This window comes from Heterodontus francisci, chromosome 36 (assembly GCF_036365525.1).
Source record: "Heterodontus francisci isolate sHetFra1 chromosome 36, sHetFra1.hap1, whole genome shotgun sequence".
NCBI lineage: Eukaryota > Metazoa > Chordata > Chondrichthyes > Heterodontiformes > Heterodontidae > Heterodontus > Heterodontus francisci.
In genome coordinates, this window is record NC_090406.1 from 21,597,253 (window position 1) to 21,621,964 (window position 24,712).

A 24,712-nucleotide genomic window follows, 5' to 3' on the forward strand; every position below is an offset into this window, starting at 1 on the left:
GTTATTTAAAGTTAATGTCGAGGTTTGGATAGGCTGTCTATACATAAGGTTGATATACCTGGACTGGATGAGATGCATCAGGGATGCTGAGGGAAGTGAGAGTGGAAATTACAGAAGCACTGGCAATGGTATTCCAGTCTTCCTTTTGACTCGGTTGGTGCTAGAGGGCTGGAGAATTGTAAATGTTACACCCTTGTTTAAAAAAGGGTGTAAAGATAAGCCCAGCAACTACAGACCAGTCAGTTTAACATTGGTGGTGGGGTAACTTCTAGAAACAATTATTCGGGACCAAATTAAAAGTCACATGGACAAATGTGGGTTAATTAAAGAAAGCCAGCATGGATTAGTTGAGGGAAAATAGTGTTTAACTAACTTGCTGGAGTTTTTTGAGTAGCTGAGAGGCTTGATGAGGGCAATTCTGTTGAAGTGTATGTTGATTTCCAAAGGTATTTGCTACATTGCCACACAACAGACTTGTGACCAAAATTATAGCTCATGGAATAAGAGGGACAGTAGAAGCATGGACACAAAACAGAGCAGTGGTTAATAGATGCTTTTCAGGCTAGAGGAAGATTTGTAGTGGAGTTCCACAGGGGTCAGTGTTGGGATCCTTGCTCTTCCTGATGTATATTAATGACCTAGACCTTGGTGTACAGGGCAGAATTCAAAATTTGCAGATGATACGAAACTTGGAAGTATTGTGAAATGAGGAGGATAGTGTAGAATTTCAAAAGGACGTAGATAAGCCGATGGAATGGGTAGACAAGTGACGGATAAAGCTCAATGTGGAGAAATGTGATGATTCATTTGGTAGGAATAAAATAAAGGGGGTGCAGGAACAGAGGGACCTGGGTGTAAATGTGCATAAGTCATTGAAGGTGGCAGGACAGGTTGAGAGAGTGGTCAATGAAGCATACAGTATCCTAGGCATTATCAATAGGGGCATAGAGTACAAGAGCAAGGAGGTTATGTTGACCAATGCCCTGGGGACACTGGTTCAAATCCCACCATGGCAGCTGGTGGAATTTAAATTCAATTAATCAATAAATTTAATTTTTTTTTTTTTAAATCTGGAATTGAAAGCTCGTCTCAGCAATGGTGCCATCAAACTATCATCAATTGTCATAAAAACCCATCTGGTTCACAAATGTCCTTTAGGGAAGGAAATCTGCTGTCCTTACCTGTTCTGGCTTACATGTGACTCCAGACCCACAGCAATCTGGTTGACTCTTAACTGCCCTCTGAAATGGCCGAGCAAGCCACTCAGTTGTCCAGGGCAATTGGGGATGGGCAACAAATGCTGGCCTGGCCAGCAACACTCCTGATCTCCCATGAAAGAATTTTTTTAAAAAGTGTATAAGACGCTAGTTCGTCCTCATCTGGAGTATTGCGTTTAGTTCTGGGCGCTGCATTTAAAGAAAGATGTGGAGACATTGGAGAGAGTGCAGAAAAGATTCATGAGAATGATTCCAGGGATGAGGAACTTCATTTATGAAGACAAATTTGGAGAAGTTGGGACTGTTTTCCTTGGACAAAAGAAGGCTGAGGGGAGATTTGATGAAGATATTAAAAATCAGGCAGCGTCTGAACAGAGTAGATCGGGCACAATTGTTCCCACTCATGAAAGGATCAAGAACGAGGCACCAATTTAAGCTAATTGGCAAAAGAAGCGATGGTGACATGAGGAAAAACTTCTTCACGCAGCAAGTGGTTAGGATCTGGAATGCACTGCCAGAGCGTGCGGTGGAGGCACATTCAATTGAGGCATTCAAAAGGGAATTAGATAGTTATCTGAAAAGGAAAAATATACAGAATTATGGGGCAAAGGCAGGTGAATGGCACTAAGTGAATTGCCTACTCTGAGAACCAGTGCAGACGTGATTGGCTGAATAGCCTGTGCTGTTACAATTCTGTGATTCTGGTCAGGAGCAGTGCTGAGCAGCCCCTATAACATTGTAAACTGTTAACAGTGAACCTTTTGATTATTTTATGTAATCATCAGTACCCAGAAGATTATTGTAGCAGTCTCCGTGAAACGCACACAGTAAACTGTTCTTGTTTTGTATGATATTAGTGCATCCATCTGTGCTAAGTTGGTGTATGCTTTCTTCCATTCCCACCAGCATTGAGTTTTTCCATTCAAATTTGTACCGTACACTGCCTTGTTCAATGATGCCATCACCTTCATTTGACTAAAAACAGAACGATGCTTGCAACTTGAAATCCTCAGCTTTATCAAAACATCATGAGAAGGGACAGTGAGATGCCTAGATGGACACACTGAATTTTCTTTGAACTGTAGCCTCCAGTTGTTGGATAAGTGATATATATTTAAATATTTGCTGACCAAAGAGGAAAAGTAGTGTGCTCTCAGAACTACAGGATTAACTCATGAACTAAACTTTTTTTTGAAGCAAAAAATTAGTTTGCCCTTGGAGGAGTAAGAGGTGTATCTTATGGAAGTGTTTTTTTTTCCCCTGAGGGAAGGGTCATGTTTATAGTGCAGCATTTGCACAAGGCAGCCTACATTTGCATCAAAATCATGTTGGCTTCTTTTTGAGAAGTTTATAGATCTAAATTTATTGAAGAGATTAGAAAAAGGGCCAAAAACTAAACTAAAAACCATCTCTTTTTTTAAATGTTTTTTCCCCTCCCAAAACAAGTCAAGCTTGAAGAGACCCACAATTCCTACAGAATATGGCTCCAAAGTTCCAACAAATGTGAGACAACGGTATTTGAATGTCTTCATTGATGAATGTTTGAAATTCTGTGGATCTGAACAAATGGCCTTTGACCAGGTACAAGATTTTATATTTATAGTTTGTTGTTGAAATAATTTAAATGATTATCTGGCAAGTGTACACCAATCCTAATAGCGAAGCCCTCTTAAGAATTTACTTAAATTAAAAACACTTTTTAAAGGAGCATATGCTAAGTGGTTTTGCATAAATGTAATCATTTTAATCTGGAACTGCTCTTTGTAGTAGTTAGGACTAATTCGTTGTTTAATTATTTTCTCCTTGCTCTCATAAAATATAACCTGAAAATGTGCTCTGGTCAAACAAGAGTTGAGAAGAGAAAGATAAGCTAATGCTATAAATATAAAATCCATAACAACTTGCATTGAGTTAGCAACTTCAAAAGCAGTAAAATGTCCCAAGATGTTTTACCGGGGATATAAAGTGCCATAAAAAGGGAATTGGAAAAGGTAACTGAAGAGTTGGGTTGTAAGAAGGCTTGCAAAGATGATGTATAGAGAATTAGAGAAAGCAGAAGGGTTTTGGTAAGGTAGTTCCAGAGAATAAGACCAATGGTAAGACAATAGAAAGGTAGAGTCTGAGGACCAAACAATTCAGGAGTTTCCAGAGAAAGGATTGGAAAAAACTGGGGAGAAATTTCAAGATGAAGATGTGGATTTTAAATTCTGTAATTTGGGGGCAGAATTTTTAATTCTTGCCAAGTGTGTGTTGCAGCTTTTTTATAGATTTAAAATGAAAAATTTCTGTTTAATATAAGGAAATTTGGAACTTCACTGCAGTTATATTTGCTGTCTTAATTCTGATTTTGAAAATAACCTGCTAAATTTGAAACTTGCCTGTGGGACTTGTAATTACTGTCAACTGAGTAATTCCAGGTTAATCTTTCTACAGCAGAAAAAGTGAACCTATGCTATCTCTTCAACCTAGATATATTTTTATGGTTGTATAGTTGATTGCTATCACAACTGGTCATGTATACCTTATGTTTCGATTTCCATGTTGCAGGCTTTGAGTGAGGAGAAGACTGTATATCACCGAAGTACCAGTAAAACAGTGTATCTGAATGTGGCTGTAAATACCTTAAAGAAGCTGAGGAGTCAAAACAATATCATGCCATCGCCTACAAAGAGTATGTTGCTATATGATACTTAACAGTTTGCTTACCATCAAGCTATAATACTTCTTACCAGTGTTCTTCCCTTTTCTCCTGAAGGCATTGATTGACTGTTTAATAAGGTATGGTTTCACTGACTCCTTTTGGTAATTTCCCCAAGTGTCTGTTCACATCAGAGCCTCTACAGTGAGAATCTTTTGCTTATTTGACATCAGAGGAGCATAAATAGCCTGGTCTTCTTGTCTTGGGGCATCCAAATGCACTTGACCAAGCTGGACAACAGGGGAGAGGCGTTGGAGGAGGATGGTGTGGTTTACTTTCTGAAAAGCGGCAGAGGTCGAGGAGAACAAGGAGAGAAAATAAATCACGGTAACAATGCTAATTTCTGACTTTGATTAGCATTGTTCTGATGCTATGATAGAATCCTGACTGAAATTCAGTTGTGGAGTTGCAGGAAAGTGGTCACTGATTTTGGAGTCATAGACGCTGTGGAGGACTTTGGAGGGGAAAGGGAGTATGGGGATCGGGTGGTAGTTTGTAAGGGCAGTAGGGTGGATGGTGTGTTTTTTGAGGAGGCGAGTGATAATGGATTTGAAAAGGAGTAGGGCAACAGTTGAGAAGAGGGAACCATTTACATTGTTAAGCTAGCGGCACAGTGGCGCAGTGGTCAGCACCGCAGCCTCAGCTCCAACAACCCGGGTTCAGTTCTGGGTACTGCCTGTGCGGAGTTTGCAAGTTCTCCCTGTGTCTGCGTGGGTTTCCGCTGGGTGCTCCGGTTTCCTCCCACCTCCAAAGACTTGCAGGTTGATAGGTAAATTGACCATTGTAAATTGCCCCTAGTGTAGGTAGGTGGTAGGAGAATGGTGGGGATGTGGTAGAGAATATGGGGTTAATGTAGGATTAGTATAAATGGGTGGTTGTTGGTTGGCACAGACTCGGTGGGCCAAAGGGCCTGTTTCAGTGCTGTATCTCTAAATAAGTAAATAAATAAATAAAAATAAATAGCATGGGGCCAAGAAGGAAAGTTTGGGTGATCAGTTTAGTGGGAAAGGGTTCAAAAGGTGGAGAGTCTCATGGGCAAGATAAGAGGACAGGAAGTGAGACAAAAGAGAATCTGGAGAAAGATGTAGGTTCAGGGCTAGGGTAAAGGAGAATCTGGGAGGATATTTGGTTTGGTGGGCAACTGGAAATGTGGGGGCAGCAGCAGAGGTAGCTAAACAGATCTCAGTTTTAGGTGGCAAAGAAGTCTGAGCTTCTCTCATTTTGCCGGGGAGGGATGAACGGTTTAAAGCGATAGTGAAACACAATTTAATGCATGATGTCAACCAAACTTGTTGATGTATGACTGAAATAGTTGTGCAAAAGACGCTGTCAAGTCTGCGCCACATGCTTGAGGGAGCAAAGATGAGACATGAGAGCGTGACTAAGATGGGGAAAGGTTTTGCTGGGGACAGTGACATTAAAGATTAGATGAAAGGACAAAAGCTAGACAGGCATCTTGAAAATGCAATTGTAAGTGTCTTGGGTGGAGCATTTTTCAGGTGAAGACCTAGCAAGATGAGGGATACAGCAAGTGATCAGAGATGGCTTTTTCAGTGGGTCCGACCATGAAAGTCGAGGGATGCCATGAGATGACAACATTAAAGGGGTGTCCATTTTTTGGTTGAGTTTAAATGGAGGGAATGAATTAGGAAGTATGGGGGTGAAATCAGAGGAGCAACGGTCAGCTGAGTTAGATGGAGATTGAAATCGCCAAGGATTGGGAGATGCGCAGTGCAGAGGCTGAGAAAGAAAAGGAAGGAGGGCATCTTGGCAGAAATTTGGGATGGAACTGGGCGATTAACAGAGAATGAGAATGAGAGCGGTGGAACCAGATGAGGAAGAGAAGGTGCCAGAGGAGTAGGGAAAAATGAGTGATTTGATGATAATGGCCTGCCACTTTTGCAATTTGGGCGAGGAAAGTAACAACGTATAGTCAGGTAGGGAGGCCTCTGTAAGGGGCAAGATGTCACCCATGAGCCAAGTTTCCGCCAAAGCTATGGTGTCCGTGCTGTTGTCCCCAGAAAGGTCGTGGATGAAAGGGCCCTGTTTGTGAGTGAACAGTTATTCTGGAGTGAAATGTGGAGAGGAGTACTGATTGATCTGTTGGCAGAATCTAAAGAGGCATTGTGGGTGCCAGCAGAAATTGTTGGAGAAACTGTGTTGCAGGTTGGGATTTTTCCCAAAAATGTTGTTTAAGTGCACATCAGGAAAACCGCTTTCATAAGCCGACTGTGTTCCTTATAAACTGAAGCCTCCATCTTTATTATCCACCATGTATTGATTAGCGTTGCCAAGGTTTAACAGATCACTACTAATTGCAATCTTTTAGTCACTAGAGAATAGATGATATGTCCACCATATTCTCCTATCATTTTGAAAGGTTCTGGACATATAGGCTAAATGTACTTGGTCAAATTTATTTACAAGTGAAATCATCTAGAGAAGGAAAGAAGACATAGCAAGATATTGATGTAGTATGATAGCCAATCTTGCACAATGTACCAGCTGTTTAAAATAAGTGTAAATAATTTCTGGATCAACAAACTAGATTCTGTGACAAGTCTGAGAGTAGTTGGTGGCAACTTGATTTAGTTTAACATTTTAAAAATTTTACTTTATTGAAAGGCATTTTTGAACTAGTTGTTTTTGCTTTGAAAAAGTGGTATTAAAGGGAGTGTTTGGCGCAGTTCTAACTTTGGTATGAAGTGGTTTTGCTTGTCACAGATGTTGTGGTTTCTGCATGAATCTGGCTTCAGGGTCCAGCCTGAGTGGAAAGAAGTTAAATGAGATTCCATGGCAGAGGTAATTCCAGTCTACTTCACGTCAGTAATTGTGGGTCTTGGCACCTGATTCAGGCTTACATCCATTGAGTGTTGCAAAGTGGAAGCCAAATGCTGAAGTTATGTAATATGAATATCCACTCTAGCTGTTTAAAAGCAGTTTAGTATTCTTCGGTTCTGATAGCTATATGAAATGTCTTAGGGCATTTTTCTATATTAAGGGCACTATATAAATGGAAGTTATTGTTCAAGTACACTTGTGGATGCCATAAGACAACAAGATTGGACTATTTATGTTCCTCTGTTGCTTAGCTGTTTACAGTGAGACAGCTAAGCATTTAGTATTTTGGTGTTCCAAATGTGCATGTTTTTAGGTAACAGTTGTCTTCTAATCCTCATGCCTTTTACAAGTTCCACATTAAACCTGACTGGGATTTTTCAAAACCCCAATTAAAGAGCCGTGTTCAGTAGGTTTATATAATTTGCATTTCACGCTTTTAATTAGAGATGAAGTATGTAGGAAGTGTGAAATATCCAGGACCAATAAACGACGCATCAATAGTTGTAAATTTTGTCAACTGACACTATTATTGGTACAACAAGCATTGCTCCTGTTAGTTTACCATGGAGAAAACTTGTTGGAAAGAAAACCAGAGAAAGATTAATAGAGGCAAAACTTTTCAGCCTTAGAATCATAGTGCATTAAGGGCTCCTCCTAGAATATCGCTCACTATAGACTGTTGTGAGTACTCCGAAAGGGTTCTGATTAATTCTATTTCCACAACTGACTGTTTATTCACTCAGAAACTACTGCTGTATCTACAAACAAGAAAGTGCAGTCACATGAAATATTGCTTGGGGGAAAGTTGGCCATGAAGGCAAGTTTCACCCTGAATAGATCTGGAAAGCAGCAAGATGCTGAACTGACAGGTAAGTGAAGGTTTCTGAAATATTTGGTGTCTACCAGAGTTATACTGAAATGTATCAATTCTTACTCAAGCTTCCAAGTAGTAACCTGTGGGTAATATAATATAGTGGATTGGAACTCCCGTTGTTCTGTGATTCTCAGCACAGTACATTGCTGATCTTGGCCATGATGTTGGGGAGGTCATGAATGGAGACTAGGCTCTTTTCCACAGCAAGAGAAGAAATTGATATGCAAGTTAAATCTGGCCAGCTATCTAAGCAGCACTGGCAGAAGATTAATAGCAGGCCCCCACTTTGCTGCGTAGTATGATGTGGTGTACTCTAAAACTTTGAAGATTGCTAAGAGCATCTAGGAGTGAACTGTAAAGTCTAATGTAGATTGTGTTCAGTCATCAGCTGCTCTCTAACATTGCTGCTGTGAATTAATATCTTAACTACTTGAGTTTTGATTACAGTCTTGCAAACTGACTTCATTATCATACTTTCAATCCTCTTGCATCCTGAACTTGCAAATTGAATCCACATGTTGGTTGGCATAAAAGAAGTAACCTAAAAATATTCAGCAACTGATGGTTGCTTTTCTATCTGACCACTAAGTAGCGAAAGGAAAACAAAAAGGTTTGAAGAATTGTTCAAAAGAAGTCAAGAAGTGAACTGAGATGATGGGGCCAGTGCTCCGATATGAGTTGTAATAACAAAATGCACTTGTGAAACACAGGTACTTTTGAGAACATTTGCTGAACTTTCCTTTTTGGTTTTCCATTTCTAAGTATTTAAATAGAAATAGCTACCATTTTCTCCAATTTTACATGCTTTTCTTGCTGCAGTCTCATCCTCCTCTCTGAAAATAGTGATTCTTAGGCTATTACTGGATGAGCACCAACCTCTAACCTTGCTCTGTCCAGTTCAAGTGTGATCCGTGACTGTGAATGCTGGTAGGCTATTTTGCCCTGGGGATATCACATTTTAACTCGATCCTGTCCACAGACATGAACTTTGCAGAAGTAGTTGCTAGTTTACTGTCAAGGGTAGACAAAAGACTTGGAGTCTGTCTACAGAAAAAGGAATAGAGCAAAGTTGTCCACTGAATAGACTGTCAGCAGGCATGTCTTTTTCCAAAGTTCCTTAAATCTGAACCTGAATTAAACAGTTTGTGAATGAGCCATTGAGTTTGGATTCTAGACCATCAAGAAGTGAAAAAGTGAGGAAGTGATTCTTTAGTTATACAGAGCCTTGGCCAGACCCTATCTTCAGTACTGTGTTCAGTTTTGGACACTGAAGATCAGGGTTGGCCTTGGAAGGGGCTACAGTGCAGTTTCACCACAATTTATACAGGAATTAGAGGGTTAAATTATGAGAGCATATTGCATAAACTTGCTTTGTATTCCCTTGAGATTAGAAGGTTAAGATGTCTTTAAAATGATAAAACATTCAATAGGGTATAGAAAGAAATGTTTTCCATTTTTGTGGGTGAATTCAGAACAAGGAGGCCTAATCTTAAAATTAGATATTTAAGAGTGCAATTAGAAGGCACTTTTACACACACAAGATTGTGGTTATACAGAACTGTCTTCCCCAAAAGGAATTAGGTGCTGGGTCAATTGAAATTCTCAAGACTAAGATCAATAGATTGTTATTAGGTTAAGGTATCCAAGGACATTTAACAAAGGTACATGGAGTTAAGGTGCAGATCTTAATCTAATTGAATGGTGGAACAGGCTGAAGGGGCTGAATGGCCGGCTGTTCCTGTGTTCTTATGGACACCTGAGCCAGTCAGGACTATGTTGCTCACTTAATCTTGCTCATGGATGGGACCTGAAATAGTAGCTTTGTCACCACGGACTGTGATCCCATTTGGCTCCAGCTCACTCTGCAAAGCATCCCCTCAATGGGGATAGTGGTTGTGCTTGGACAAGCAATAGGAAGCCTGCTATTGAGCAGTGTACTTTTAGTTGATTAAACTCTCAACAGTATGCCTGTACACACAAGATTCCCAAGCCTTGGCTTTTGCCAACTTGTACCTGAGAGAGGTCTGGCAACCAGGAGTGAGTGTGCACTTCATTTGGGGAAAAATAAATTTCATGTGAAATTCTTGGCATTTCATTTTAAAGACTCTTTTGCAGGGTAACTGATTTCAACCTTTGTGCAACATCTGGCTGACCAGACAAAAAGCATCATAGTATCTTCTTGGTCTGTGATTCAGTGTCATACCAGGCAATGCATTACACAGCGTAATTAGGAAGAGGGGTTATACTAATTTAGAAAGGAAAGATTGTCTTCAGTGATGCAATGGGCGGAATTTTATCAACTTAGTCTCTGGTGGAACTGTCGGACCATTTTTGTGTTAGAAACCTGAATGGTGAAGGAATGGGCTTTGCCGAGGCTCTTTCACTGAGCCAAGGTATTAGAATCCCACCTTTGGGTTGCGTGACCAGTTAGTGAAGGTAGGCGGGATGATGCATTCATTCTGTCAAAGGAAGGACTTCTAAATAAAGGGACCACGGCATGGGTTACAAGGGTTCACCAGCTCTTGGATTTTTAAGGCTGCTCACTGCATGTCTCTCTCTGAACCTGGGGGACTGCAGTGAGGTAAGTTCTCCAAGGACAGGAGGAAGAGGGTAGCCTCTGAAACCAAGCATGTGTGGATGGAAGTGACTGAGGAAGTCAACAGCGGGAGTGTGGTCCTGCTGACCTGGAGACGGTGCACTAAGAGGATCCAGGACCTCAGGAGAGCATAACACTTTCAGGTGCTAAGCCCTGCCTAAAATTCTCATACACAGCGCTCTTCAGGGCAACACACCTTGCAACTCCACTCATCTCTCTGGAGGGACCTCACATCAACATTTGAACAGCCAACACACTCACAAACCATTGTGAACACTCAACCCTTTCTGCTTTCTCTCCTTGCAGAAGAGAGCACCCAGGGGGTGGGGGATGTCCCTCCACTGACAGGCACCTTGTCAGCCATTGGCAATGCGTGCCCACCCGCTCCACTGGGAAAAAGGTCCTGTTCCAGAAGGTTACAGATGTGAGCAGCGACCTGCCGTGACAGCATAAGGCTCTGGTCCTCAGACAAGTCGAGAGAGCTGACCTTACATTTGGGGGTTCACCTCCTTCCAGCAGTTGTCCATCCTCTCTGCTCTATGGAGGGGTAAGTGGCTAAGAAGACCGCTGGAGAAGGTCCTGGTGTTCCTGCTGGTGGTGGTGTTTCTGCTTTTGCGCCTCATCAGAAGTGTAAGGTGCAGCTGCAAAAGCTGCTCCTGTGCTGTGGTGAAGGCTGGGAGCAGGGAAGTGCAGCTGAAGGTGAATGAAGTGCCTTGGCAATCACCTGTCAACTAGTTACAGCAGTCAGAGAAGAAGTGCTTTGAATAGCAGCTTCTCACCTGTCCATGGCTGGAGCACTTCAGTTGCACTGATCAAAGTCTTCCCACTCAGTCTCACTGAAGAAGCTCTTCCCTCTGTGTCCTTGCTACCCTCAGTGCTTCTTGCAAGTGCTTTTCAACATGGAGGAGTACTGATTAATCAGTAACTTGCTGTGGGTGGAAGACTTCAATGTCCACCACTGACAAGTTCGGTAGCACCAATACTGACCAAGATGTAAAAGTCCTGAAAGAGATATAAAAATTGTTGTGTATGATGGGAAACTGAAATTAAAAACAACAGGTTTGGCAGAATCTGTAAAAGAGAAGTTTGGGTTCTGCTATTAGATTGAAGTAAATGTAGAAGTTGTCTCATGAAGAGTAAATAGACTGCTTCAGGTGTCATTGCACCTGTCTGTGGCTCTTTCATTAACTTTTCTTGATCTACATAGTGTATGTTTGGAACCCTTAAAAGAATGCCCGTCTTCATTTTGTCAGCAGTTTAAATATCAGCAACTACATGATAAAGGAAAGTATTAAGGAAAACGCAAAAATATGATGGTGGACTATCCTGCAAAATCAATCGGTGCATGGAACAAAAATATAATTATGAACAACTAAAACTATCTCCTTTCTTATGAGAAACTATTTGAGCTGCCCAAGTTCCAGGACCCTCATGCCCATTTTGTATGGGTAAACTCTAGGTGGACTGTTAGCCAAAATTGTGAAATTTCATTGTAATTTCCTGAGCTAAATGAAATTCGCCTCTCTAAAGTAAAAATGGGCATAGGACAAATTTTATGCACCATCAGCAGAACCGTGTAAAGTTTATTGGGTGTTTTTTAAACGCAATATATTTAGATCTATATTTGGGGTGAAGACTGTGTGGAAAAATATCAGGGTTATGTTGCTTTTACATTTGTGCACTTTAGCATCAAGACGTTCAGCTTCAGAAGTAGGATTTGCATGATTCAGAATAAAGCTCCCGCTGCATTTGCCGCAATAATGTGCCTGAACTAAAATCTTGGAAGAGCTCCCTCTGTTGCAGCAGTGTAGCATTCCTATTTCAGCTTGAAACGAAACTGTCCATTTACTGTAGAATTGTGATCAGTTTTGTGCTGTGCATATTTCCATGCAGTAGAGAAAGATTCTAGACTGTCAAAACTGACTTCATTACAGTTATGGGGGAAGAGTAGATTTTTACCAACTAATTTGGACTGGATTCAAACTTGGATCCTGAAGATAAAATGATTGCTGTGCAGCCAGTTTCAAATATAATGTAAATTTATTTCATTGCAGGTACAATACTATACAAGAAGTTGATCGAGTATGTCTTAACTGAAGAGCAATTGAAAGAAAATTGCTACCCAAGGCCTCATCCAGAGAGACCTGGTGTTGCAATGCTTTATAATCAGGATGAGAGAAAGAATAACACTCACCGTAAGTACATGTATACCAGCAGTAAAAGTTACAGATTTTTAGTTACAGCGATACAGCACTGAAACAGGCCCTTCGGCCCACCGAGTCTGTGCCGACCATCACCCACCCATTGATACTAATCCTACACTAATTCCATATTCCTACCACATCCGCACCTGTCCCTATATTTCCCTACCACCTACCTATACTAGGGGCAATTTATTATGGCCAATTAACCTATCAACCTGCAAGTCTTTGGCTTGTGGGAGGAAACCGGAGCACCCGGAGGAAACCCACGCAGACACAGGGAGAACTTGCAAACTCCACACAGGCAGTACCCAGAATTGAACCCGGGTCGCTGGAGCTGTGAGGCTGCGGTGCTAACCACTGCGCCACTGTGCCGCCCAGTTTAAAAGTTGTTCTTTAAAAAAAACTATAAAAGTGTCCAACTGATTTATTTCCTTCAGATACCATTTCATTTTTGTACTGTGAAGATTGAAGTGTTCATAATTACTAAAGCAACCAATTCTGAATTCAAACATCATAAAAATAACTTCTGTTGACTGGCCAAATGAAACTGGAGCTGAAATTTTGAAATCGCAGTAAATTTCCCTTGCATATCTTGCAACCTAGAGTAAAGCCTGGCTCAGGTATAAAATTGAAACCCGACCCCAGCCCGACTCGATCCCTTTAATTTTTTTTCACACCCGACCTGACACGAATATCCTTCATCTGTTCTGGCAGCAGGCTATTCCTACAGATGGAGTTGTGGGGAATCATGGGTAAACCTGATCCTGTGACTTCCCAAAAGCAGTGTCCAACCTGACCTGAGCCCGAATGCTGGACTTCGAATTTCGACCCGACCCGAACTCGACACATGTAGTTGGGTTCGGGTTGGGTAGCCAGGCTTTAACCTAGGCTTTTCACCTTTATTGTAAAACTCAGTGGCAGTTTTTAACTCTCTTGGTTACTTTTTAATTACCTGAAATAATACTCCATTCACTGCATTGTCTAAAATCTTAGACTTATTTTTTCTGCCAGTTTCCTCCTCCTCCCACGTTCCTTGATGCCAGAACAGCTTTTAAGAATCAAACTTGAAGCCCAAAAATTCAAACAGGGCAAACCCAAGAATTAAATGTGTCAATAGAGCTGAGTTAGGTGGGCTTTGAGCTGGATTGACGAGGCTGCTGGTCATGAGCCACAGTTTGGACATCTCTGGTTTAGACAGTGAGACCCGGAGTTTGTGCTGGGGACACAATCAGGAAAATGCGCTGGACACGGCAGTGTTCTTGCCAAAGTGAAGTTTTGCACAAACTTTTGTACAAACTCATTTGCATAAACTGAAAAGTAAAATCTCCCATAAATTAGTGCAATAGAGCTGTGCAATCGAGCATAATTGATTATTGATGGGAACATGGTCAATAGGGCCTCCAGATTATTGAATTAAGCTAATTTAAACAAAGTATGTTCAAGTAATTGTTGCAGCTGAAGAACTAGGCCAGTGACTCAGTTCACTGCTGGTAACAGGTCATGTGTACCAAGGGACAAACAACTGACTGAATTGAAACTTATTTAAGCTGAATTTAACGTAATGGCATCCGTATAAAAACAGACCTGAGTGAGGCTTCAGTTGACTGCTGGTCACTGCAGCTGCAGATCATTAATGATGGATTAATGTAACCACAGGTGCCTGTGCACCCAAAATTCTGGGCTCAATTTGATGCAGCAATCCATGGAAACTCACCATGCCAACCTGGGGGACTGGGCAGTTTTGCGAGCGGGGCAGACTTTGGACAAATTGACTTTTGAACCAGCATCATAAATCGTGGAGATTCAAGTGTAAGTGGCAATAGGCATAACTAGCTTATGTTTTAGCTTCCATGATCTTTTGTGCTATTTTGGTCAGTTCCACCCAGGTGTGGTGATATCTGGGTAGAAAGCATGCAAGAACTCCAGGCCTGAATCTTGGACTATTTAACTGGAGGTGCATTGCAACTGAACCAGTCACTTGGCATTACATTGAGTCTACAGCAATGCAAATCCTATACCAGCATTTATGCTCCACACAAGCCTTCTTGAATCCCTCTTCATCTAACCCTATCAGCAAAACCTTCTATTCTTTTCTCCCTCATTCACTTCTCTAGCTTTTCCTTAAATGCAGCTATGCTATTTGCCTCAGCTACCCCTTGTGGTAAAACATTCCACATGCTTTTCACTCTTTCAGTAAAGATTGTTCTCCAGAATTCCCTATTGAATTTATTAGTGACTGTTTTATACTTATGTCTCTTAGTTTTAAGATCCCCAAGCATCTCTGTTTCCCCTATCAAACCCCTTCATCATTTTAAAGACCTCTATCAGGTCACCTTTCAGACTTTTCTAGAGAAAAGAGCCCCAGCCTGTTCAGTCTATTTCCAGCTGGTTATAATCGCTCCTTTCTGGTATCATCCTTGTAAATCTTTTTGGAACCACCTTTTAATGCCTGTTTATAATATGGATGCCAGAACTGTACACAGTACTCCAAGTGTGATCTAATCAAGGCTCTATACAAGTTTAACACGACAATACAACATGACTTCCCTGCTTTTCAATTCTATCCCTCTCGAAATGAACTCCAGTGCTTGGTTTGCTTTTCTTATTGGCCTTATTAATGTGTGTGATTTGTGTATCTGTTCCCCCAGACTCCCTTGCTCCTGATCCCTATTTAGATTCCTCAGTATGGCCTCATTCTTCTTGTCAAAATGCACCACCTCACACTTATCTACATTGGTGTCATACTTGATCCTGCAATGAGCTTCCGATCACACATTCTCGCCATCACTAAGGCCATCTATTTCCACTTCTGTAACATGGCTAGACTTCGCCCTGTCTTAGGATATCTGCTGTTGAAACCCTCATTCATGCCTTCATTACCTTTAGATATCGCAGTTCCAATGCGCTTCTGGCTGGTGTCCCATATTCTACCCTCCATAAGCTTGAGGTCCTCCAAAGGCCTGCTGCCTGTGTTTTAACTTGCACCAAGTCCTGTTCCCCTATCTAGCTGACTGACTTACATTGGCTCCAGTCAAGCAATGTCTTCATTTTAAAATTCTCATTCTTGTTATCAGCTCATGATCTGGATCCTCCCTATCTTTATAATCACCTTTAGCCCCTCAACCCTCAGATTATCTATGCTCATATAATTCTGGCCCCTTAGGCATACCCGGTTTTAATTGTTCTGCCATTGGTAGCCTTGCCTTCAGGCTGCCTAGGCCCTAAATTCTGGAATACCCTCCCTACACCTCTCCATTTTGCTTTCCTACTTTAAGACACTCCTTAAGCCTCCCTCTTTGACCAAGCTTATGGTCATCTAACCTGGTATCATATTTTGTTTATAATGCTCATGTGCAGCACCTTGGGATGTTTTATTATGTTAAAGGCACTACATAAATGAGTTGTTGAAATTCACTTGCCAACTAAATACTCATTCTGCAAGTTTATTCACACACACTCCTTTCCAGCATGTTGGATAGTGACCAGGAGATAAAATTACCCTGCTGATTTTTCTCTGCTGTTTGCCAATTTGTAACTCTTCTGCTGCTGTCATAGCCTAGATAGCAGCTAAATTAGCCAAATTACCTGAACTAGTTGAGCCATCTGACTGGAATGAGTACTTGGACCCAATTCCTGATAAATGGACTCGATGCGCTCTTTTAAGGCTTCATATAACAGGCGAGTCGAAGAGACTTAGTAATTGGCAGGAAAAAAGACAGAGGCGCAAGGGGAGAGCCAACTGTGTAACAGCCCCGACAAACAAATTTCTCTGCAGCACCTGTGGAAGAGCCTGTCACTCTAGAATTGGCCTTTATAGCCACTCCAGGCACTGCTTCACAAACCACTGACCACCTCCAGGCGCTTATCCATTGTCTCTCGAGATAAGGAGGCCAAAGAAGAATATAACAGTAGATTCATTGCGCTTCTACAAGTGTTATGAAAGTGCTTCTGTTTTTTTTGTTAAAAATATTTTTTGAGGAATTCATAGTTAAACTTAAGAAATGTTGGACCATTTTTTTTCAAGAGGATCATCAAGAGGACACTGAAAGAACTAGTTTGGCAACAATAGTTGTCACATGACTCAAGTTAAAAATAGAACAGAAACCCTGGTAACTGGGGAAGATGTGGGCGGAGAAGTGACAGTCGCGCTCCTTGATAGGACAAGCCCAGGAGCAACAAAGTCGCAAGCTTTTGGTTGTAGCGTCAGTGTGCTTACCTTCTGGAATGAGATAAAGTTATCTGCTGCTGCTGAAGTGTCACAGAGGAAGAGACCAGATTCTTGCTGACTGTTTAAAGAGTCAAGCCTGCAGAAGGAGAAGAACATTCTCAAGGAAGGAGAGAAGACCACAACCCAACTCCGCTTTCCAGCAACACGCTAAAAGATCCTGAGAAGTCCATTGTGTCAACTAATCTCGTCTCCTGTCTTTGAAGAAAAGCCTGCTAAATTAATTCTCAACACCACCTGAAAAGAACTGTTCTAAAAGATCCCAGTGACCCATCTATGTGTACTCAGAGGCCAGACTCTATGCCAGTTTTGGAACACAACATATCTTGTCTGTTTTCTTCAGAATTGAGCAGGTATTCAGTGTTTTTTTTTTGTCTGTAACAGATCTCTGAACAAAAATCCCTTGTATTTTTATCCGGTTAACTGGTGTGTGTGAGGGGTTAAGGTAAAAATGGAACTTTAAAATTTCAATCTGTGTGTTTATGCTTTACTCCATTACTGGTTAAGACTGGTTTTATAATAAACTGATAATTTTGTTGTTGGTTAAAGAAACCTGGCTGGGAAAAATAGAGTATATGATTGACCATATCGGTAAGTGGGAAAATTTAGATATATGGGAGTGACCTGCGGAGAAGTGGGACTAGAATAAACAGTGCACTCCTCCCACCTTGGTCATCACAAGTGATTGCCAGTTCCAGGTATCCAGGTTATGCCTTCCACTTGTCTACTCAAACAAGTTGCCTGGGAAGGGCATAAAACTGACCTTATTAGTAAAGCAGTGATGATTTGTATATTTTTTTAAATGAATTAAAACTAATTGATCATCCATATGAGGCATCATGAGCAAGTGTAGTCTTCTGATGAAGTTGGGTCAGAGGGCAAGGAATAATTGTACCATGGTGCGTTGTGTTTGAGACCTCGTTTAAGAGTCTTAAAGTCATTCCTCATTTTTACATAATACTTTAATTTCACTTGTTTAATGTTAAATCACAATTTATGGTAGTTTGGAAAGCATAGAAGTAGAGTTGGTTGGAGTATTGGAGTTTCTCTGCAGTACAAATGGAGGAGCTAGGAGATGCAAAATTGAGGTGCTGCATCACCACCATTTGTGGGACAGTGCAATTATAGCTTGAAAATAGTTTGGAATTTTATAAAGGAAAAGTTGACAAGTATGACAAAGTAATGTTTTAAACAGGAATTGTATGCAGATGTAATCTTTTTCATAGATATCAAAAAATAAATACTTTCAAACATTTTAAACATAAATTTTTTGAATTAGAAATATATATCTATATCTCTATATCTATATATAATCTGTTTCTTTCTTAGAAATGACTTGCTCAGTCCTGAGCAAATAAAAATTTCAGGCTCCTTTTGTGGTTTCATTCTAGAATCAACTCCTTGAGACATATCATGCTTGCAGAATGCCATTTTTAACCAGCAAGCATCAAATTTCACCCATATTCCTGAAAAGCAAGGGACTGTTTAGCTTTACTGGTTGAGTAAATTATTTACAATACAACTAAACACATGAAAAATTAGTTTATTTCTGCTTCAAACTTATTACAGAGAGCAGTATATAACACTGTTTTTAACTGGACAAAATCTTTTTGGACTTATAGACTTAAAATAATTTGTCCTGCTCGATTGCTTGGCTGTAAAAGTTCATGTAAAGACCATCAATTGTAAGGCTACATTTTATAGCCAATTACTAAACATTGACAATATCACCTATTAAAATTGGACATTTTAAATGAATGTTCTAGGCTATAGCTTAAGATGTAAAGAAACCAGACTTATTGATTTTGAAAACTCATCTTAATTTCTTTGTGTGTTTGTGTAAAATCCTGTGCAGTGGGCTGTTGCGGTTACATCTGTCCATTCTAAATTTGATAATTCAAGGTCCAGGTGGTGTAGCAGTGGCTTGTAACTGCTTCTCTGACATGTGGGAAGTAGTTGCAAAATTTGGCAAATCAGTCAGTGGTTGTTTTGAAGGAAAAATTGTGAAGAAGCATGAAAATTTGTATTGCCTGTTGTAGATGTATTTTATCTTGGGTGCACCAGATGAGATCACTTTTCTTTTCTGAAGGTAATGATTTGTACCAGCACCCCAGCTTCTCAAATGGTCGTTTTGTGTCCGCCCGGAGAACGTCGGTTACTTAACAGTAGGAGATTCCGATGTTGGTGTTCCCTTATTGATCAATATGCTGCCATCCGTCATTGTATTGACTTGCACATAAGGAATGATGATTGTTGCGATTCAAAGACGAATAATAGACTAGTTCCCATGGTGAGTTTCTAGCTTACGTAGATTGCAGCAGTGTATAGCTTACATCTTGTGCTCAAATATGGGATACTCTGCCCTGAATGACAACAGACCTACTGATTGTCTTATGTATAATCTAGAGACAAACGCTTTGCACCCACATCACTTCTGAGAATGGCTACCCAGGCACTTCCACAACAGATTAAATTACCTGACCAGTTTATACTTATTTGGAGAAACAAGCCATAACAGAAATTTGTTAAACTTAGTCCAAATGCCATAGCAGCTTTGAGCTAGTTCAAGAAAATATCAGACAGATGAGTCTTTTGAGTTCCTATGTAGATCTTTCCAAAATGACAAACTCTTCTTGAAAAGGAAATAATCATTCAGTTCCCTGCCTGTTGGTCTTTCCTGGAGTCCTTGGGGATTCCTACACATGGCATCTTTCTTTTGTCTTTGTGACTAGGTGAAAACCATAACTGTTACATCAAAAGGGTTGTAATCTTATATCAAACTGTTTGATTACTTAGATGAGAGCTTATTTTAATCCAGGAGACAGTAGTACTTGAATGAGTGACAGCAAGTTTCAGGAATGCATGCACAAAAGCATGCTGATGGCTACATATGGTTGGCAGAGGCTGTTTGTGAATGAGCTATCCTGAATGTTGGTTAGTAGCTTGCTTGTGAATGTTAATTATTCTTGGCCCAAGTAATTTTAAGGAAGACCATTGCTTGCGGATGGGGTATCTAATCCCTTTTTAAAAAAATACAGGTGCATACATGTGTTAATAACCAACTGTATTGACTTGATTGCTTTTCCCATATATACGTTGCACAAAGTCAAAACAATTGAAGCTGTTCTGTCGACATGGAGTTGAAGACATTCTAAAGGTGTTTCACTATGTCTTCCCCCGACATAAGGGATTGCAGGCTCGAACCTTGTTCTGCTATTCCAAAGTGCAGTGATCTGGAGCACTAATCTGTTGTACTAATGCAGAACATAAAGTGGGGTGATAGTTCTTCAAAACTTGAATTTTTATTTGAAAGGAATTCTATCAATCGTCCTTGAACAGGATCTTTATCCCAAATAAGGGTGTTTAGGTCTTTCCCTTCTCAATATTTAATAACCCCAAAAGTCCAGATAAGGTTAAACTTTGCATATAAAAATTGTATAGGAGCAGTTTTCTTTCATGGTTTGAACTTTCTGGGCATGCAGCTAAAAAGCTCGCTTCAACCATGGCAAGATCCAGAGCCAAGCTATCTGGTAGATGTGTAACAAAGTGGTCGAATAGTGATTGCCAACAAATTGTGCATCACCCTTTGAGAGGGATTGGCTTCATGGTAGGCATCTCACTTTGCTAAAGACTTCTACTGATTAAACCAGGTTCTCGCGTAAGTGATGAAGTTAAGAGCCATCAAGGTGGGTGAGATATCCTAAGTTGTTCACCATCGAAGGCAGGCAAGGTGATGGAATGTGTTATCTGGAGGTGCTCAATACTTTCATATCCATACTTTACAAATCATCATTGTGCTCAGCAGGATGGTGGCAATAGACTTGTATTTTATGGCAAGTTCTGCTATTTTGGAAGACCTAGGCTGTGTAGAGTCATAGAGCGATACAGCACCGAAACAGGCCCTTCAGCCCAACGAGTCCGCACCAACCATCGACCACCCATTTATACTAATCCTACATTAATCCCATTTTCCCTCTCACATCTCCACCTTCCCTCAATTCTCCTACCACCTACCTACACTAGGGGTAATTTTACACAGTGGCCAATTTACTTATCAACCTGCAAGTCTTTGGCATGTGGGAGGAAACTGGAGCACCCGGAGGAAACCCACGCGGTCACAGGGAGAACTTGCAAACTCCGCACAGGCAGTACCCAGAACCGAACCCGGGTCGCTGGAGCTGTGAGGCTGCGGTGCTAGCCACTGCGCCACTGTGTAGTCATAGCAAAGCAAGTAATTATCAGTTCTTTAATGACAAGTAGTGACTATTCATCAGGGAAAGAGGAGGGTTAAGTGTTATCTCTTTTTAGGTTGAATTGACTCTAAAATGATGTGCCTGGTAATGGGTTGTTCTTTTGTGGCAGATTTGATAACCCGTAACAGAGCCACAGTATCCTGGTGATGTATGTAATTGATCAGCCAGCCTGGTACATTCATTGGAACTGGATGGTTGATCTGAGTGGTTTCTTCCCATTGCACTGTATAAAATACAAAAAGCCAATGCTCTTAAAGGTGGTGGTTCTAGTTAGAACAACAGCAGAAAGCTTACCAGTGCTGTGTGCTATCAAACGATAAGGTTTTGTCAGCTACAATCATCGTCTGTGTATACTTGGTGGTTCCCAATCCTTAGCTTTCGCCAAGCTACATCTAAATTATCTGAGGTGTGATAAATGGGCTATGAAGGGGTGGGAAGAGCACTTCAGGTAAAGTAAATAGAAACTATCTTTATAGATTGTTCAATAGTTTTGCTGAGAACTTGGTGATGGGTTTCTGCATGCATCTCAAACAAATTCCAAATAAGAACAGGATTCATTCCATTCAGCTAATAGTTATAATGTGTGACTTGACTAGTCTGGATTGCTAAAAACTGAAGGAACAGGTGACTATTGCAATCTACTTGTACTTACTTCCTTTTGAACAGGAAATTCCAATTAGTAGACCTGCGATTTGTGAATTAAACATGTGCGATGTGAATAAGACAGCATGGTACAAGACTACCATTGATTTTTGCCAAGGTATTATACACCAGAGGCCTGTGTGAGCTGCCTATTGTGTTCTGGTCCACTCGACAGGCAGGAAATACCACATTCTCAAAATGATGAATCAGATTAAATGTAATAGTATTTATTTATATGTGGTAATACATTGAAGCAAAACACACAATATAGCAGTTTTCCTAACATAAAGACTAGACCAGAGAAGTTTAAATATCTCCTTTAGAACATATTTCCAACATAATACAATAATCTCAGACATTTGGTGGACACAACATTCGTATACATTCTGGTGCAATGCTTGTACAAAGGTGTGGTGATATTCCTGCCTCACCAGATGGAGGCCAACTTCCATAATCTCTCTTTGTCAAAGATCTTTGAATAGAGAATTATCAAAAATGTCATTTGAAAGACTGATATAATATGGCAAGTTAGAAATAATACCTTGCCCTGGCTTCATACACCTAAATAATGCTTTGGCAATGCTTAATCTGATGAGCCCCAAAATACAACTCCTATATTCTGGATAATCTGCAGATCAACGACCTTTGCTTGCACTTCATTGATGTCTTGCCATTGGGCAAGGGAATGACAGCTGTCACTCAATTCTGTTCCATTCAAAAACAGCCATGTTATTAGTAAACAAATATATATAATAAACTAGCATATATCCTTGGTTGTAAAAACAGAAAGGCAGATTATTATCTGAATGGTGATAGATTGGGAAAGGGGGAGGTGCAACGAGACCTTGGTGTCTTTTTACACCAGTTGTTGAAAGCAAGCATTCAGGTGCAGCAAGCAATTAGGAAGACGAATGGTATGTTGGCCTTCGTTCAAGAGGATTTGAGTACAGGAGCAAGGATGTCTTACTGCAGTTGTACAGGGCCTTGGTGAGATCGCATCTGGAGTATTGTGTGCAGTTTTGGTCTCCTTATCTGAGGAAGGATGTTCTTGCCATGGAGGGAGTTCAAAGAAGATTTACCAGGCTGATTCCTGGGATGGCAGGATTGATGTATGAGTAGAGATTGGGTCAACTAGGCCTATTTTCACTAGAGTTTAGAAGAATGAGAGAGGATCTCATAGAAACCTATAAAATTCAAACAGGACTAGACAGGCTAGATGCAGGGAGGATGTTCCGATGGTTGGGGAGTCCAGAACCAGGGGTCATAGTCTCAGGATACGGGGTATGCCATTTAGAACTGAGATGAGAAATTTCTTCACTCAGGGTGGTGAACCTGTGGAATTCTCTACTGCAGAAGGCAGTGGAGGCCAAGTCATTAAATATATTCAAGAAGGAGATACTTATATTTCTCAATGCCAAAGGGATCAAGGGTTATGGGGATAAAGCGGGAATAGGGTACTGAATTAGACAATCAGCCATGATCTTTTTTGAATGGCGGAGCAGGCCCAACGGGCTGAATGCCCTACTCCTCCTATTTTCTATGTTTCTGTCGCATTGCTTGGGGTGAATTGGAGGACTTGCTGTTCTTTAACGATAGCGGTGTTCTCAACAAAGTGCAAGAGGGAAAGTGTGTTGCTTAATGGTGTGCATACTAAATACCATTTATGCAAACAAGTGTTCTTGTTTAAGCATCACTAAGCTCTGCATTCTTCACAATCTGGTCTGTGTTAAATCAGTTTATCTCTGTCTGGGTAGCAGTTGGGGCACTACAAATAGCCTTAATGCTCTTGGACTGTGGAGGCAAAAAGTTACCCAACATCCCTGATCATAATTGCTGTACATTGACCTCTGTTGGAAGGTGCAAGTACTTGGATATTGGGTGATTTTGGATTAGCTCTGTTACGATGCCTGGCTTAATTGATAATCCTACTGATTTCCCTGTCTATGCTCATGCATGAAGAATAGCCACTTGGAGGAAGTGCTGCAAGGTTGTTGGAACTTGTAGAAGCCTGCCTTCAGAAGGTGAGGAAATTTGAGCTAACATAACAAATTGGGGTGCTTAAAGAATGTGTGATGGCAATTTCCAGAAATTCCATATAGCTGAATTAGTGTGTGCCTACACTTGACTGTCTTAACAATGTTCAGATATTACAGGTTTGTGTTTTTATGTTTAGCTTTAATAAGGATCTGCTGTCGCTGTGGAGCTAGGTACAGTGTTTCCGTTAGTGGGGATTGCATCCGCAAAGAAGAATGCAATTATCACTGGGGGCGGTTACGCCGACATAAAAGTAAGTTCAATATTGATATTTAAATTGAGAAATTGATAATTATGGAGAAAAAGCTTGTTGCTTGACATCGGCATAGTTTTATGGTACATCAGTGAATATTTGAATAGTGTTTTTTTTTTATAGTGACCAGTTTATGAATCTTTCTTCAGGTGAGCACATTGGAGTCAAAATGTTGCTTAGAAATGCATAGAAGATACATCACAGAAACAAATCATTTGTCCCAACTGGTCCATGCCCATGCATGAGCCTCCTCCCACTCTACTTCATCTAACCCTTTCAACATAATGCTATTCACCTCAACTACTTGTGCTAGCAAATTCCACATTCTGACCATTGAGGAAAGAAGTTTCTCCTGAATTTGCTGTTGGATTTATTAGTGACTGCCTTTATATTTATGACCCTTAGTTTTGGTCTCCTCCACAAGTGGAGACATCTTCTCTGTTTATCCTATCAAACCTTTGCATAATCTGAAAGACCCCCATCCGGTTTCTGCACTAAAATGTTATTTGCTTCAGATGACCAATAATAATCATTGATCCTTTGCCATTCTCACTGGGCAATGCTCAAAATGTTAAAGTTATAACCCTGTTTGTTTTCTCATGTTGGTACCATACTATTATAATCAGTTCTTGAAGGCCTGAAGAAAGGCAGTTTTCTAACCACACTGACCTTGCATATTGCAATACTTAACATTAACCATACAATAACAGTGTGTATGGATCTGCTCTAGAGATAACCTGAAGTTTTTGCGTTAATGGTCAGAGCCAAGTGGTTTGCCTGTGTAGAGCAACTTCCAACAATATTAATCTCTAATAAATTAGAGCCTTCATTCTCCTTTTTTACCCACTCCCTGCCCAAGTACCCATTTTTCTTCT

At 40.6% G+C, this 24,712-nt stretch overlaps 1 protein-coding gene across 6 annotated transcripts in view; it reads left to right on the top strand.

The window, feature by feature from the left end:
* The window catches only part of rexo1 (REX1, RNA exonuclease 1 homolog), a 112,896-nt gene that overhangs the window by 65,212 nt on the left and 22,972 nt on the right, over window positions 1-24,712 (top strand). For 4 of the 6 annotated variants that reach the window (XR_010969546.1, XR_010969547.1, XM_068016306.1 and 1 more), the window contains exons 6-10: window positions 2,664-2,798; window positions 3,765-3,888; window positions 7,500-7,625; window positions 12,281-12,421; window positions 23,724-23,837. Coding sequence is in view for 3 of the 6 variants with exons in the window: in XM_068016306.1 (XP_067872407.1) it covers window positions 2,664-2,798; window positions 3,765-3,888; window positions 7,500-7,625; window positions 12,281-12,421; window positions 23,724-23,837 (640 nt within the window). In the remaining 3 variants the exon portion in view is untranslated. Of the gene's footprint in view, window positions 1-2,663; window positions 2,799-3,764; window positions 3,889-7,499; window positions 7,626-12,280; window positions 12,422-18,744; window positions 18,946-23,723; window positions 23,838-24,712 lie in introns of those variants that run through there. The other 2 variants (XR_010969548.1, XM_068016308.1) reach the window with 2 other exon arrangements.